The following is a 17,214-nucleotide window of genomic DNA, read 5'->3' on the forward strand; positions in this document are numbered from 1 at the left end:
GAACATGGGATCTGGCTTTGGGGACACACTGGAATCTGACACTTGTCTGAGACCCCAAATCTGACTGAAAGGAAAGAAAGACTACAAGAAGGTTAGTTAGGTCTTCACACTAAGCCTTTGATTGAGTGGCAATGATTTTTAAATGGACACTATCCTCCACTGCTCTCACAATAAACCCCTGAAAGTCATTGGAAAGAACAGAGACCCAAATTCTAAAAAACCTGAATCTAAATTCCTGCACTGCAATTAACAGGGGGGCATTCTGTGGCAGGTTATTTCATGTCCTTTATGTTGTGAGATGGGTGAGGGGGGGGGATAATATCCAAACTTCCTAGTGGAAGTTCAAGGGCCTAGCACAGATAAAATTAGTATTACAACCTTCAGTGCATACAACACATTAAGTACTCCATGCACTGTGCCTACAACACATTAAGAACTCAAGGGACTGTGATTTACTAATACCCACTCAGCTCTCCTTCCCCTTTCATAGAAGGCAGGCCTCACACTGCCTCACACTGCCCCAATTCTTGCCTTCTATAAGTACACTTTAAACTTCTACTAGTTTCAGGCGGGGCATGGTGGTGCACACCTTTAATCCCAGCACTCGGGAAGCAGGGACTGGTGGATCTCTGTGAGTTTGAGGCCAGCCTGGTCTACATAGTTAGTTCCAGGACAGCCAGGACTTCACAGAGAGATCATGTCTCAAAAGCCAAAACCCAACCCAAAACTTCTGTTGGCTTCACTTCATGTATACAGACTTTGGGATCCACTCAATACCAAGACACTCATGTCTTAGCATCTTCACTTATATTTTTCCTTCCCTATCTAAAGTGCTTGCTCCTCTTTTCCACCTATAATTCCTACATGGCTTTAAGGTTAACTAATACGGTGCTCAGTAGCCATGTATAAAAGTTCTATGTATAGTGGAAAGATTATAGGCACAGACTTAAGGGATCTGTGTTGAAATCTGGGATCCACACCATTTTACAGCTTCCTACTTTTGGCAAATGAGGTAATGATACTTATCAATCGTGATTGATGGCTGATAGATAAAATGCCAAGAAAGCCTAACACATGCAGGAACTGAACCAGATACTGATTCTTACCATTGATTCTTGTTATTTAGCCTTGGTTAGTCAGAGGGACAACTTACACAGCATTGTCCTAGGTCTAACTGTATCTTAAAATTTAGTTTATCAGTAAGCAATGTCCGAAGCTAGTTGGTGGTGGTGCACGTCATTAATCCCAGTACTCAGGAGGCAGAGGCAGGTGGATCTCTGTGAGTTCGAGGCCAGCCTGGTCTACAGAGTGAGTTCCAGGACAGCCAGGGCTGTTTTACAGAGAAATCCTGTCTTGAAACCGACCCCCCCAAAAGTCAATGTCTGAGCATGCTGCACCCCCCTCCCCAAATAAATAAATGACTATAATAAAAGCTTTTTAAAAGAAAACTTCTGCCGGGCGGTGGTGGCGCACGCCTTTAATCCCAGCACTCGGGAGGCAGAGCCAGGTGGATCTCTGTGAGTTCGAGGCCAGCCTGGGCTACCAAGTGAGCTCCAGGAAAGGCGCAAAGCTACGCAGAGAAACCCTGTCTCGAAAAACCAAAAAAAAAAAAAAAAAAAAAAAAAAAAAAAAAAAAAAAGAAAACTTCTATCCCAATGTGATAAGCTTTCGTTGGAAATCAAGATATTATTATATAATTTCTCTACTATTTCATAAAAAGGACTCAAAGTAAGCCACAGCTCCCCCTCTTCCTTCTTGTATACAAGTGTTCTGGTAGAATATCTACCTCAACTTCCCTCCCCCATCTCTTTCCCTAAACCATCCCCTTCAAAGCCCGCCAAACACAGCTCCTCCCTCAGAGAGGTACATATAAGCTGCATCCCAGAAAACAACAGACACATGGTCTGTTTATGGTCTTGTTTATGGTCTCTCATCCTTATCTCCTCTCTGGGGGGCTGGAGAATCACCAGGAATGCTTTACCCATTAAACCTGGGCTTTTTCTAATTCAGTCTGATTTGGATTGCTGTGTTGGCGGAGAGGCCTATCAGGATGCGAAAAAACTTATCAACAAGTACTAATCAGGCTCATGGCATCTCCTCTTCCCCATTCATACATTTACTTACTGCACACAACCATCTGGCTTTTATTCTGGTTTCAACTACTTTCCCAAATTCTGGGTTATATATTCCATTGCTCCTTGACTAGATGATGATTTTAACAACTAGCATTTATTGAAAGCTAGCCATAAGGCAAGCTATAGCAAAGACAAAGTTCCCAAAAGTTCCTGGTTCTCACTGTTCAAGCGGTTTTCACAGTGCTAGGGGCTGAACCTAAAGTTATTGGGAATGAAAATGGCTGTACCACTGAGCTATGTCCTGAGCCCTTTCCTTGAGGGTTTACATGTGGTACTTGTTTTGATTTTTATCACAGTAATCCCAGAAAACCCATCTTTTTACAGGTACCAGCATGACTGAAAGGAATGCAAGAGCTGCTGAGTCTGGAAATGACTCTGAGATAGTAAGTAGCTCCTAAGACACCCAAGAGCTGTCTGGGAAGCAACTTCCCTTTAAAACATCCAGAACATGCAGCATTGCTTGAGGCAGGCCCCAAGTAAGTTGCATGCATCGTTTTATTTTAATCTCACTAGGTTAAGTACTCTTGTTACCCTTCACAAGTTACAGAACTTGTCTAACATTATAGAGCTTCTGTTGTTACATAAAAACTTTAAGTTACATTTATTTATTTACTTATTTGGGGGATAGTACATGTTCTGCTGTGCATGTAGAAGTCAGAAGACAACCTGTGTGTGTCAGTTCTCTTCTTCCACTGTGTAGAAACCCCTGCCCTTGGGTCAGACTCAGGTTGTCAGGTTCCTCCATAAGCACCTGTACCAGCAGGGCCATCTCTGGTCCCATCCCTCTTCTAAGGGAAAGCATCAGGATTTAGACTCGGTGGTCTTGGCTCCTCAACCCACTTCCTATGAAACATCCTGATGCTTGTTTCTCAAAATCCCAATGATAACTAATGTGAAGGGGTCACAAAACAGCTTGACCACAGAGCAGCTTAGGGGCCTAGACACAGCTTCTGTGACAGGCTTACTGGCAGGCAACACCCCAATCCAGGAAAAGCCTTAAGCTGATACCACCCAAGGATGAGGAAGTACCTTATATCCCAAACATTCTAACCATTAGATAAGGAGGCCAGATGTCCTGGAGTCTAGCCAACACCTATTTTTTGTTTTACAGATACCCCTAGACAATTGTCAGCCAATCAGGGTCCTGGACCCTGGAAATCCCCTCACCCCAACCTCTCCTTTGATAAAAACCCCACCCCACCTGAGCTCGGGGCTCTCTGCTCTCACCGCTGTGTCAGACAGACAGAGGGACCAAGCTCCAGAGCTTGAAATAAAGGCTCTTTGCTTTTACATGCGGGATTCGGTCCCCGTGGTGGTCTTTTGGGGGTTCCCGCGATCTGGGCATAGCACTGTCTGTCAGTCCAGCTATTCTTCTCATCGCTGCTCTTGCTATAGTCCATCACAGAATCTACGGGGAAGTGGGTCAAGTTCAGCACTCTTACCAGGTGGCCATCCAGTGTCCAGCCGTTTCAGACTAAGGGAGCATACCCAAAGCGCTCTTCCTATTTCCAGACGAATATTTCCCCCATCTTTTTTATGAGCATGTACGTGTGTGCACGTGCAGGTACACAAAGTCACCAGAAGAAGATGTCAGATCCCTTGGTGCAGTTGTGAGCCACCTAGATATGGATGCTGGGAACCAAACTCATGTTCTCTTCAAGAGATTCAAGTGTGCTAAACAGCTGAGCCATTTCTCCAGCATCCTCCCTGTTTTAGAGTTTCTTTTTCCTTTTTAAACATGTATTTATTGAGCAAGTATGTATGTGTGTGTGCATGAGAGTATCACAGTGGAGAGGTCACAGGAAAACTTGCAGGAGTCAGTTCTCTCCTACCATGTGGGCCCCAGAGATCAAACTCAGGTTATTAGGCTTGGAGGCAAGTGCCTTTCTTTACTCTTCCAGCCATTTCCCCTGGCGACAGTTATTTTTTATACAAAGTTCAGGAAAAGATACATTTTATACTTCACAAGGAATTTTATGTCTAAGTCAGGTTTAAAAAACTATATATATACACTATAAATATCTGTTGAATAAATGATTCGATTCAAAAATAAGACTATTTCCCCCTTTATACTTCAACTCTTTGCAGCTTCCCATTGTAAGATCTTATCACCTTTCCTTTGGTCTCCTGAATGTCTTCCCTTCTCTCTCCCAGGGTTCTATCAGTGTCCTCTGCCCCTGCAATCTCTACCTGCTGCTAGCTGCTTGGTCCTAATTTACCTGTCCTTGTACAGCCCGGCCATTTCATTGTCAAACTGCCACCGAGAACACACCAATGTGTGCCTCAGAAACCGTTTAAGAGACTCCACGTTCTGACCCTAGTCTACTTTTTTGAGTACTATTCTATCTACAGACCCACTCACCTGACATACTGACAAAAGACAGTCACCAAGGAGGATGTCAGACTTAGCAAAGACAACAGGGAAATGTAAATGCCAACCCCAAGGAAAGGAGTTTGGCACTGGGTGAGGGAACTCTTAGGAACGAGGGTAATGTCTAGCTTAAAGGTGTAGTCAAACAGGTATGTGCATTTGTCAAAAATCATCAAATGGCTTACTTTCCCAATGACCATTTTGCCCTATGTAAGTTTTATCTGAAAATCTGAAAAAGAAAAAAAAAAAAAAGGTCAGTAGACCGTGACCTACCTTGCAGTGCACTCAATAAATTATTAGAGCAAAAGAAAGAAAGAATGAAAAAACCTTGAAAATGAATGTTCAACTCAAGTTAATGACACAACCTGAATCTGGCCACAGTGGTACACACCTATAATCCCAACACTCCTAAAGTGGGTAGAAGAGTCATCTCAAGTGTAAGGCCAGCAGAACTGATGATAATAGAATCACACAAACATTAACCTTGATTTCATGAAACAATTTGCAAATGAACAAACAAAAACCTGCCATATCCAGGTCTGTGCTCACAATGATTCTTGGATTCAAGGTATGGCTTTTACACACACACACTTTTTAAAAGCACAGTATATGGTGGAGAAAATTGTTAGGAAATGCTAACATTCCGGCCCATCCCATGGGGACACAACCAGTGTCCCCTTTAAGAGAAAACCCCTCCCCCTTATCTCTCTTCTTCCTTCCTCTTTCTTTCTCTCCTTCCACGAGGCGGCACCACCTCCACTTTCTTTTTCCCTCTCCCCTCCCCCTTTCATAATAAAACTTGTCTGCAATTCTCCCCTCTCCCCCTCGGCCCGTGCCATCTCCCTCATGCACCTTCGGACACGTTGGTTCAAACCCGCCAAGGCTGCCATGTGCCGTTTTACAACAAAAATAACTTGCCGGGCGGTGGTGGCGCACGCCTTTAATCCCAGCACTCGGGAGGCAGAGGCAGGCGGATCTCTGTGAGTCCCAGGAAAGGAGCAAAGCTACACAGAGAAACCCTGTCTCAAAAAACAAAACAAAACAAAACAAAACAAAACAAAACAAAACAAAACAAAACTTGCAACTTGCCCTTCCATCCCCAAATTATTTTCAGTTTATTTTATTTTAAATTTTGAGGCAGAGTCTTGCTATGCAATATATGCTGGCCTTGAACTTGATTCTCCTGACTTCTCAAATGCCTGCTACCACATCTGCCTTTTGTTTCTTCTCTCTCTCTGTCTCTCTGTCTTTCTCTCTCTCTGTCTCTCTGTCTCTGTCTCTCTCTTGTTTGTTTGAGACAGGATTTTTCTATGTAGCCCTTGCTGTCCTGGAACTGGTTCTATAGACCAGGCTGGCCTGGAACTCAGAGATCCACCTGCTTCTGCCTCCTAAATGCTGGGATTAAAGATGTGCGCCACCATGCTCAGCTGGTTTTCTTTGCTTTTCTCTTTTCTTCTTCTTCTTAAAAAAACAAAAAACAAAAGTCTTATTGTATAGCCCAGTCTGGGCATGAAATTGTAATTCCCCTGTCTCAGTCTCCCAGATTTTAGGGTTACAGTTTTATGCCATCACATGATACCCAAGTTCTAAATATAGTTGGTTATCCTTTTCTTAGTAGCTTTTCTTTCAGATTTTATAAATTTCACTTTGTAGAAATATAAACAAAGAGAACAAACAGCATAGCTGTTTCTAGATGACATAATCATTTGTACTTTCTATTATTGAGAGAAAAATTGATAACCTTTCCCTTTAGGGCTCTAGTAATTCATTCATGAAATATTTTCATAATAAGACTTCCATGTTTTATTTCTGAGCTTTTAATTTTTTTTTTCCCCACATTGGTCTTGCCCACATTGGCTTTGAACTTTTCTTCCTCCTGAGGCATGGACCGAATGATGACCATTGCTGCTTGACAAAGTTGCATCATTTCAACTTTTTGGATCATAATTCTCTAGCACCATTTTACTTTCATTTTTAATGATTCTCACTATGTGTTATGGGAGTTCTCTTATGCTTTTCCCTTTGGGAAATTTTGTGTAGGCTTTGGTGAAGGATAAAAATGTATACAATGGTATCCTCTCTAAACAAAATAAATCTTTGGAAAAAATCCCCACCACTGTAGAACCATATAGTATGGTAACTCTGCCTAAACCCACACAAGTTAACACCAAACTGACAAAAAATTTAGATGAGTAACATATGCTTGATAAATAAGGTATATTTGATAATTAAGATTTGTAAATTCCTAAGGTCTACTCAGGTTCACAGTAGTGTTTATCTAGCTTCATCTTGGCTCACTTTTAAGCTTTAGTTATTTGGATAAACTAAGCCATTAAAAAAAAAACAAAAACAATATTCTATAATGAAATGTCTGATCCTCCAAGAAAGTCCCTTTCCCAAAGTCAGGAAGTCCCCATTTCCTCAGGGGCTTGAAGAAGGTTCCTGCTTTCTAAAAAGGGAAACAAATTCTTGTATCTGGCAGGAGGAACTTGTGGCCCTCCATTAACATACGACTGGTGCCTATAGTCAAGGTCAGTGCCAGATTCCTCAACCCCGTTCTCAAACCACCCCAGCTCACATGCCTCCTTTCTCCCATTTAATTCTGTGTGCAACTAGAGTTTAAAAGGTGTATTCCTTTTTCAATAAAAGTGCTGGCAGCCATCTCAATTCACCCTCAGACCATCTCCTCCCCTCATCCTTTTCCTCCACCCTCTACATATCATCTTTGGGACCCCCCACCCCCACCCCCCACCCCCATGGCCAAAGCTGGTCTTCTGCACGCCTGCCTCAACCTCCTGAGTGTTGGAGTTACCTGAATGGGCCACCACACCTACCTGAGTTTATAAGTTCCTAATAAAAATAGGTATGAATTTGATAACAGGGTCAGACTGTCTTTACTAGTTCCCAAAATACATCTGTTGGAAATCTTCCGAAGTGGTGAGGTGACTGATATCTCACTCCTATCTAGAACAAGCTAGAGTGATACTCAGCCAATAAGAACACAGGCTGCTCTTAAAAGAGAACACAGGTTCAGTTCCCTGTACCCATATGGCACTTCACATCCATGGATCCTTTCAGTTCCAGAGGACTGAGGCCCTTTTCTGACCTCTGAGGGCTCCTGCATGCACATATACACACTCAGGCACACACACATATACATCAAATAGTATAGATCTTTGCACCCCAACACAGTAAGCACTCAAACAGGGAAAGGACACATTGGATGGACATAAAAAACAAACATGAAGAAATGTTCTTTCCACTAACCCACACCAGTTACTACAAAGTTGTGAGCTCCTTTTATTAACTTTATCAGTCACCCACTACTAGTTTAGACTATCTTCTCCAAGATGACCTAAACCTTTTCACATTTCTCAACTGCCCTGGCAGACAGTGGGTGCTAAGAAAAAGAAATGGGGTATAGCTGCTTCTAGGACTTTTTTTTTTTTTTTTTTTTTGAGACAGGGTTTCTCTGTGTAGTTTTGGTGCCTGTCGTGGATCTCGCTCTGTAGACCAGGCTGGCCTCGAACTCACAGAGATCTGCCTGGCTCTGCTTCCTGAGTGCTGGGATTAAAGGTGTGCGCCACCACCGCCTGGCTGCTTCTAGGACTTTTAAGAATGATGATGTTTGATCAACAGGCTGGAATAGCTTTATTAAGACAAGCCAGTGTTGGAGAATATTATTTTAAGGTGTCCTCTTCTGTTTATGTTGCATTTGTTTAACTATGTGAAGCTATGTTACTATGCCTGCCTAAACAACTAATGGTCTAATAAAGAGTTGAATGGCCAATAGCAAGACAGGAGAAAAGGTAGGCAGGGCTGGCAGGCAGAGAGAATAAATAGAAGGAAAATCTAGGAGGAAGAAAAGTAGCCAGAGAAGGAGGAGGACTCCAAGGGTTCTGCCACCTAATTACACAGCAAGCCATGGAGTAAGAGTAAGATTTACAGAAGTAAGAGAATGGTAAAAGCCCAGAGGCAAAAGATAGATGGGGCTAATTTAAAGTTAAGGAAAGCTGGCAAGAAACAAGCCAAGCTAAGGCCGGGCATTTATAAATAGGAATAAGCCTCCGTATGTGATTTACTTGGGATGTGGGTGGCAGCCTCCCCAAAATAGCAAAAACAGAAAACAAGAAGCCAGGAATAATTGCACTGATGCCACTTTTGCCCCCGACAAATTTGGCTACTGGTAACATTTTACTCTTTGCGCCCAGCCATCCCATGAGCTCAATGGTGGCTTGGCTCAAGGCTGCTTCCTATTCAGGAAGAATCTGTTTAATGAAGACCCTTTCTCCTTACCTTTTCTCCCCTCTCTCTCTCTCTGTCCTTCTCTTCTTTTTTCTTTTTTTTCTCTCCATGTCCATCTGTATGGAGAGCAGGAAGTGGCAGGGTGGGGATACCGGGGGCAGGGTTGGGTGTCACCAAATGCTCTCGAGCAGTACCATGCTCTCGGGCAGCGCTTGTGGCCAGCCCTGAGCTTCTCTTGGTCCGAGAGTGCCGCTTCTCCTTGTGTCTGTCCTTGTCCTTCTTCTTCTTGCTCTTCTTTGACTTCTTCTTCTTCTTGATTTCCCGGTAAGAATCATCTATCACCAGCTCACCGGCTTCCAGTTCTCCACCAGAGGACGACTCTGATTCTACTAGAATGGGGTCAAGCCCTGTAATATCGAGGTTAGCACTGTGGGGTTCTGGAAGTTGGGAGGCATCAGACCCACAACCTTCTGGGCCAGGAGATGAATGTGAGTCTGAGGATGACTTGTGCTTCTTCCTGGCCGTTTTCAGGAGGCTCTGTAGCTCGTGTCCTAGGAGTAAAGCACCTTGCTCATCCCGAGCCAATTTCTTGGAGGACTTTTTCAGAGAAGCTTGTTGGGCAGGGTACTGAAAAGCCTCCTCGTCCACTGAGCTGCTTCCCTTCTCCTTTGGTGAAAGAATAAGTTTCATCTTTAAGCCATCAGGCTCACGAAGAGTCAGTGTCTCCGTGTTCACATAGAGTGGCTTCATTTTTTTGGGTTTGTGGGCACTGCTGTCCTCCAAGGAGAGCTCGCTGCTGCTTCCGTTGCCTTTCTTCTTGTGGTGGTCCTTTCTGCTCTCTAAATGGCTTGAAGAACTGGAGGACTTCTCCCCTGCCTTCCTGGAGGACTTGGCACCTGCTGCCAGTGGGGAAGTGATAGCTTTTAACAGGTCCATTGCTGTGTCGGCAGATTGCGGGCTGGATTTCTTCTTTTTCTTCTGTGATGATTCCAAAGACGAAATGTCTAGAAATAATCAAGAGAAGTACTGTCAACAGGACCGGAAGTAACTTCTAGCAAGTGTCCTCTCTCAACAAAAAACACCCAACTGGCATAAGGAAAAGGCTAACAGGAGCAATTTTGAAGGGTGACACTTTGGTTCCTAACATTCAGAACCCCCGTGTACTTCTTGGCTTGGTAGATTCAGCCTTTGGCTCTCGAGACCATTCTTGCCACTAAAGCTGATTCTCTTCCTTGAGTCTTCACCAGAGACAGAGAGAACATACTTGGAATAGAGCTGTGGGATTAGATTGCAGATGGAGTGTCATTGGTTCTTGTGCTGAGGACAACTTATTCTAGTGAGAGGTTAGTCTCATCAGCTACATGTAGAGCAGAGCTAAGAAAACGGGTTTTGTGAGTGGATATATGCTGGCTGAGAAATGCTCCACGGATATGCAGAGGGCCCAAGGACTGCATTTGGCAAAGGGATGCTAAGTAACAATGGCATAGGTAAGTGGATGATTCAGGGGAGAAGGAACCTGGTACCTTGTGTATCACAAATGAAGACTGTTCTTCTATGCTGAATCCTCCAAAATACCAGCCCTCCACCTCTCTCCTCCTTCACACTGGTTTATCGGCACTCAGAACAAGAACCACTGTCCTGTTAAATAGGCCACTGAGTCAGCAATATCTGGGATCCCTTCCCCTACCCCGATTCCAAGAACCAGAGATGTGCATATCCCCCCTGCAGCCCATTTCCATTCTCACCTCCATAGTAGTAATCATCGGGGGAGTGCTTCCTCTTCTTCTTGTGTGTGTCCGTCCCCAAGAAGAACAATTCACTGTCCTGTGGTTAAAGAGGGAGAAGAATTGGCCAGCAATAAGATGGCGAGGTAATGGCTTGGAGCTGTTCTCCTGGGATCCTGGCTTTGAAAGACATCTGGAACTGACCTTTGACTTCTTCTTGGAGGAACTCCTGACCTGCGCAGCAACTTCTTCCTCTTCCCTTAAGAAGTCTTTGTAAGACCGCTTCTTTTCTCGTTGGCTTCGGCCGGCTGCAAGTCCTATGTCCTCAAAGCTGTGATCACCATCAAAGCAATCTGGGAAGCACAGGTTCATTTAGGAATGGAAGTGACTAAAGTACATAAGCAACAACTAAATGTAACAGTCCCATTTCCAAGTTAAAGTTACATCACACTGTGTCCACTGAAAGGCAGGGCTAAACCCAGAGGGCCAAGACGACTTCTGATGACCTGGCTTCAAACACAAGACTCAAACCTGAAAACACAATGCTTCCATGCTATGCAAATGCCCAGTGTGCGTCCTCAGATATGGTTTCTTAGTAGTGATTTGGCAGGTAGACACAGACTTGCGAGGGAAGGCTGAAAAGGGTAAGGATTCATGTGCTGTGCTGTTCTGTGGGAGTCCAATGTGAGATTCCTAGTCCCAGACTCATGCACACTGGAGCTGGCAAAGGACTAAGAGTGCTGTGGGGATCACCCCAATAAACTAAAAGGCTCTTATTTCAGACTCTGGTGTAGGAACCCCTGTCCTGGTTTTCATTTCCATGGGCCCAGTCTGGGAATGATGGAGGCTGTGTCTCATACAGTATTCTGGAGCATCACTTGGTCTAGGCTGTGGTGCCCAGTCTTGGTCTCTACATCCATGGACTGCAGGGAATGAAGAAGTTATGCCCTTTGGAATGCTTCTGAGTAAGGGGTCATACCTTCTTTCTTCATGGAGTCATCATAAGCCATGGTGGTCCTGCAGGGCCTTTAAGAATGTGTTGTATCACTGTGTCCAGGCTCCTTCCCGTCTACAGGACCAGGTCTGAGAAACAAAGAAGGAAAACCTTCCTGTAATGTGAAATCACTGTGGAGAAGCAACCTTCCAGGTGGAAATTCCAAGTAATCCAAGGGCTGACTGGAAGGAACACAGGAGTATCTTGTCACCTCCTCACTCTGTAAATATATTGGAGTTGAACTTGCAGGGAGTATGCTAAGCTTAACTGGATTTAATTCACGTATTAAAGTTGACATTTGAAGAAATATATAAAATACTTCTTAGATTTAAAAAAACTTCCAAAATTAATGAGAATTTCTGGAATGCCAACAGGACTAATGACATCAAGACAGGGTAGAAACTGACATTAAGTCAGAGGCATGGGTTCAATCACAGTCACAGGATGCACAGATAAAGCCAGATGCAGAGGACAGAGTACACCAAGTACCGGAAGACCACAAAATCCTACTGATGAGACTGGTGAGGCATAGAGTTTGCTGTGCCATAATTTAAACAGAATGGATTCAGATACTAATAATTTTAAAGCTTTGCATTCGGCTGGGCTTTATGAACTTGTTCAAATTCACTGAAGTATGAAAATGGACATACTTCTCAAATTTGTTGGCTATATGGAAACTTCCAACACTAACAAGCTTTTTTTTAAAGGCTAGAAAGAAGTATAGAGAATTGCCATTTATCCACTGATGATGAAACTGTGATTTTCACTAATTTATAAGTTCTATAATTTAAAGGTTCTAAGTACTGGGTTTTGTTTTTTGAGACAGGGTGTCCTTATGTAACCCTGGCTAGCCCTAGAAATCACTATGTAAACCAGACTGGTTTGGAATTTACAGAGATTCACTGGCCTCTGCCTCTTGAGCACTGGGATTAAAAGCATGCATCACCTTACATAGTTATAAGTATTGTAGCATTTAACAAAGTGGTTCTTTGTTTTTGTTTTGTTTTGTTGTTTTTGGCTTTTGGAGATAGGGTTTCTCTGTGAAACAGTCCTGGCTGTCCTGGAACTTGCTTTGTAGACCAGGTTGGCCTTGAACTTAAGAGATCCGCCTGCCTCTGTCTCCTGAGTGCTGGGATGAAAGGCATGTGCCACCATGCCTGGTAAAGCAGTGGTTCTTAACCCGTGGGTTGCAACCTTTTTGTGGGGTCAAACAACTCTTTCACAGGGGTCACATAAGACCATCGGAAAACACATATATTTACATTACGATTCATAACAGTAGCAAAATTAGTTATGAAGTAGCAACGAAAATAATTTTATTGTTATAAAATTATTTCATCAAAACATGAGGAACTGTATTAAAGGGCCGAAGCATTAGGAAGGTTGAGAACCACTGCTATAAAGCATGCTGGGGTATTCAAGTTCAGATGTCCATATTGACTTTGAAGGTGACAGAGTTACATCTTGCACTATAAAGTGAAATCCTTAAACTATCTTAAGGACAGGAAATCCTTGCAGAATTTTTCTTTTTTCTTTGTTTGAGACAGGGTCTCACTATGTAGCTCTGATTGGCCCAGAACTCACTTTTTTGCAGAATATTTAAAATGATAACTATTTTGAAAATGTTTTCATTCAGTTAGTCAAATGCTTAGAAATTAATCTAATTGGTAATTTAATTTTTTTTACATTCATTATTATAAATGGGCTTAGGATTACTCATTATTTAGGATTATACATTATCAATCCTCTCAGATAGGTATGAACAAAAAGCATATTTTTTGGGGGAAGAAAACATTTACTGGATTAACAGAGGAAGGTTTCAAAATTTAACAGTTCAGAATTTTTATTTAGTGAGGCATAGTGGTGAATGCCTTTAAATCCAGCACTCGGGAGGCAAAGTCAGGCGGTTCTCTGTAAGTTCAAGGCCAGTCTGGTCTACATGAGTTCCAGGCCAACCAGGGCTCCAAAGTGAGACCACCCTGTCTCAAAAACAAAACAAGAATTTTTTTTTTTAAAGCCACATAAATACAATGCACAGGTAGAAAGCACAAAGAGGAAAAGCACTGCCAAGGTTTTCTAAGTCTAAGAAATACAAAATGTGAAGTGAAGAATGAATTGCTCCAGGTAAGGGAAGCTAGAGTGAAGTAAATAAACCACATGAACTAGATTATTTAAAGAGAGCTGGCACACTGCTTGCTGAAAGGGCCTTTTCATGAAATAGAGGGTGAGAATACAGGGTCAGGCCTCATATAAGAATGTGAGGAGATATATACATATCATGTAATCAGTTTTTCCTGTTTCAGCACTTAATTACTAAAGTTTTTTAATTAGAAACTGTTCTTCACTTCCCACTCATTGGTGCTGATGTAAAAGGGAGTGAAGGTGGGTCACTGGGAATGATATTCATTCATTTTAAAACGGCAATTTTCACCAAGTAGCACCAAGTGGCCTTTAATTCCAGCACTCAGAAGGGAGGCAAGTGGATCTCTGCATTTGAAGCCAGCCTGTTCTGCAGAGTGAGTTCCAGGGCAGCCAGGACTATTTAGAGACACCCTGTCTCAAACAAAACAAAGGCAGTCTTCGAACTAGCACAAAACGATGAGTTTACTAGGAAGTCATACAGGTCACTTGGGCTTTCACAGGCTGATACCAAATAGAATAGCTTTAAATGCAGTTTCAGGCTTTTCACGCCGGATAAATTTTGGCATAAAATTCCTGAGAAACAATGTTCTCCGCCCACAAATTCCAACTACACTCTTATTTAGTCTTTTTTTTTTTTTTTTTTTTTTTTTTGGTTTTTCGAGACAGGGTTTCTCTGTGTAGCTTTGCACCTTTCCTGGAACTCACTTGGTAGTCCAGGCTGGCCTCGAACTCACAGTGATCCGCCTGGCTCTGCCTCCCAATTGCTGGGTTTAAAGGTGTGCACCACCACCCCCTGGCCTTATTTAGTCTTATAATTCAGCCATCAGTCCTTGGTCATCACCAACATACTTTCAAATGTAAAAAGGCAGGCCCGAGACTCATAAGCAGGCTTTCTCCTTGAGAACATTAAAACTAATATGAAATAGTATTAAGGAATGGCTTCTGGGGGTAAGGGCTGAACTTTTTACTATACATGAAAGTTATTTTTTGACTGCTGTGAAAAACTAGATTTTAAAAAGGCATGAAAAGGAACATAAAACTAGGAAATGCTCCCAAAGGCAGGTCAACACAGATGTGCTAGCTTTATGTATTAGGATTAGGCCTGCTACTACTGGAACTTTTTCAAAAATACCGAAGAATGTTTTACAGGTTACAATACCAAATGCTTATAGGAAAAATAAGTGAGCCCCGAACACAAGTCAAATTCACCAATATGTGAGGTAGTCTAGAACTTGAGAAATACCATGGACTGTTTCACAGGTTGTGTAAACTGATGGGCGCTAAATCGTGGCTCAGTGTTCAGAGGTGGCTGACTCATAAGGAAAGACAGTACCAGAAGGAAAATGTCTCAAGCAGTATGAAAGGAAGCAGAGTTCAGGCAACATTTATACAAGATTAGATGAACCCGATATTCCTTCCAAGTCTCAAATATGAGCCAAGATAAACTGAAGGTTCAGGGGTAGAAAGCGAATTGGGAGAGCGAGCAAAGATGAAAAAGTTTAGGTTTGACTTTTCACATCAGCAAACAGCTACATTAAATGTTGGCAAACATAAAACAGGTGCTAAAACCCATTCTCTTGAATTCCATAATTTTGGAGTTTACAAAATTCGATGTTGTCAACTTCACGAGGCAGGATAATTTTCAATCCAGTGTTTGTCCTAGTGTGCAGAGAAATGACAACAAAGTAGAAACAAAAGTTCGTTATTTAATACTGATGCCATTATAAAAAGTGAATGCTTAGGAAATTTGAAAATTGTGAATTGGCTTTTCTGAGGCTTTTCTTCAGGATATGAAAAAGAAGCAGGCTGCTGCTCCACTTGGAAGTAAAACTACAAGTCAACCTTCAGGCACAAGCTTTTCGGATAACCAAGTAATTATGAAAAAACTTAAAATCTTCAGAGGGCATATTTTGTTATTTTGGAAACTCAAAGTTAACTATTTAAAAGAAAAGTTTCAGAAAATGATTTTCTGGAGGTAATCTCAGTTCCAGCAATCACTAACGATTATCATCATCCCAGAAAACAAAGAATTGAAAATTAATAAAGAAAATCCACCCAGTAAACTGGGTAAGGAAGGTCTCCTCCAGGAGGGAGAGTTTCCTCCAAGGTTGTTTTCAGGAACTCAACACTGTCAGTCCGTGCAGGCAAAAGGAAGAAACACATCCAGCTGTTTTGCAGTTTCTGAAATTTTGTTGCTACTTCTAGTATAGCGCAGGTGATTTCTTCTTATTTCAGTGGGTTTCCTTCCATCTCGAATCTCTCCGAGTTCTTGCCACACCCTTTTCCTACCTATGCAGCACTCCCAGTCCGTGCCAGCTTTGGAACCCGCAGAGATCTCCACAGCCAGGAATGCGCACCGAATCTTCTCATTGCAATGCAATTAAGCAGAACTGCGACCACTGCACAGATTGGCTGACAACACAGTTCCACGAGACCAGCGATCCAAATTTCGACAAGCCATGTGCGATCAACAGGCTTTACTTCGGATGCAGTTTTAAAATTCACTTTGCTACGAGGGAATAGGATCGGCCAGCAGCTTAGAAATAGGGACAGGGTGGGTGATAGACATCTCTTCTTTATGATATAAAATAAAGTGAATCTACAAGTAGTGGTTCTGGAGGGAGAAATGGGCCTGTCTGGAGGAGACTCCAACTAAGAAGGCATGTTCAAACTGGGTCGCACGCAAAGAACACACACAGTGCGAGACTGTTTATCCGACAGCCCCCAGACCACCGTTCCGGGGTCCACGCTGGGATACCCCCGGCAGGTCTGCCGCAACAGCTAGTTCAACAAAGCTGTGCGCAGCGCAGGGAGCTGCCGCCTCCTCGCCGGCTCGGCGCGCCCAGCCCTCCGGCCCGCCCGGGACCTCTGCCCCTGACAGCCCCGGACAGCCCGCGCCCCGGGTCCCCAGCCGCGCTCCGCCCGACCCGGGTTCCCGCGTCCCGACGGCCTCGGGCGCCCCGGAGCGCCCAGACGGCGGCGCAGGGGGAGGGGCGGCGCGGGCCGCGGGTCCCTGGGCGGCCGCACGCCCCCTCCCGGCCCCGCAGCTTTCCCGCCTTCCCCGTTTGAACAGCTCCCGCCGCCTTCCTCCTGCGGCCCGCTCCAGCCCCTACGCCGGGGCGGCTGCGGCCGCTACTCCAGTCCCCGGCTTGGCCCCCGAGCTAGGCCGTAGCGGGCCTGAGGCGCCTCCGGGACGGTGTCGCTGGGCCGGAGGGGTGGGTGGAGGCCGGGCGGGGACGTGGCCGCCCCGGGGTGGGGGTCCGGCCCGGTCTGGTGGGGGCTCCGCTCGCCGCTACCTTCACTCGGCTCGCTTGGATCCCGCCTCAGCGCCGCCGACCGCCGCCATCTTGGAGAAGGAGAGAAAAGCGCGAGCGACCAGGGAGCCTCAGTCGAGCCCAGAGCGCAGACTCCTACTGCAGCGGGGCTATCGCGCCGGCGAAAGAGCGTCGAGCGCATCGAATAAAACTTGCTGAGCGCGGTCTCGGTACCGACTTTTGGCTGGAAATCTCTCTTAACATATAATTTCCCAAGTCTTCTGATCACTTTTCAATAAAAAATTACGTTTCTGCAAAGAAATTGCAAGTAAAAAATACTAGGCAACTA

At 44.0% G+C, this 17,214-nt stretch overlaps 1 protein-coding gene across 4 annotated transcripts in view; it reads right to left on the minus strand.

Annotated features, from left to right (window-relative positions):
• Hmgxb4 (HMG-box containing 4) overlaps nt 1–17,007 on the minus strand; it is a 45,134-nt gene extending 28,127 nt beyond the window's left edge. Inside the window, exons 1-6 of one of the 4 annotated variants that reach the window (XM_076571990.1) lie at nt 16,908–16,979; nt 11,455–11,558; nt 10,680–10,828; nt 10,497–10,575; nt 10,275–10,389; nt 8,803–9,755 (exon numbers count right to left, since the gene is read on the minus strand). In XM_076571990.1, coding sequence (XP_076428105.1) covers nt 8,803–9,687 — 885 coding nt within the window. In that variant the 5' untranslated portion in view covers nt 9,688–9,755; nt 10,275–10,389; nt 10,497–10,575; ... (1 more) ...; nt 11,455–11,558; nt 16,908–16,979. Of the gene's footprint in view, nt 1–8,802; nt 9,756–10,274; nt 10,390–10,496; nt 10,576–10,679; nt 10,829–11,454; nt 11,559–15,900; nt 16,019–16,907 lie in introns of those variants that run through there. The other 3 variants (XM_006974949.4, XM_076571989.1, XM_015993846.3) reach the window with 3 other exon arrangements.
• Between the last annotated feature and the right edge of the window lie 207 nt (nt 17,008–17,214).

Source organism: Peromyscus maniculatus, chromosome 5, assembly GCF_049852395.1.
Source record: "Peromyscus maniculatus bairdii isolate BWxNUB_F1_BW_parent chromosome 5, HU_Pman_BW_mat_3.1, whole genome shotgun sequence".
NCBI lineage: Eukaryota > Metazoa > Chordata > Mammalia > Rodentia > Cricetidae > Peromyscus > Peromyscus maniculatus.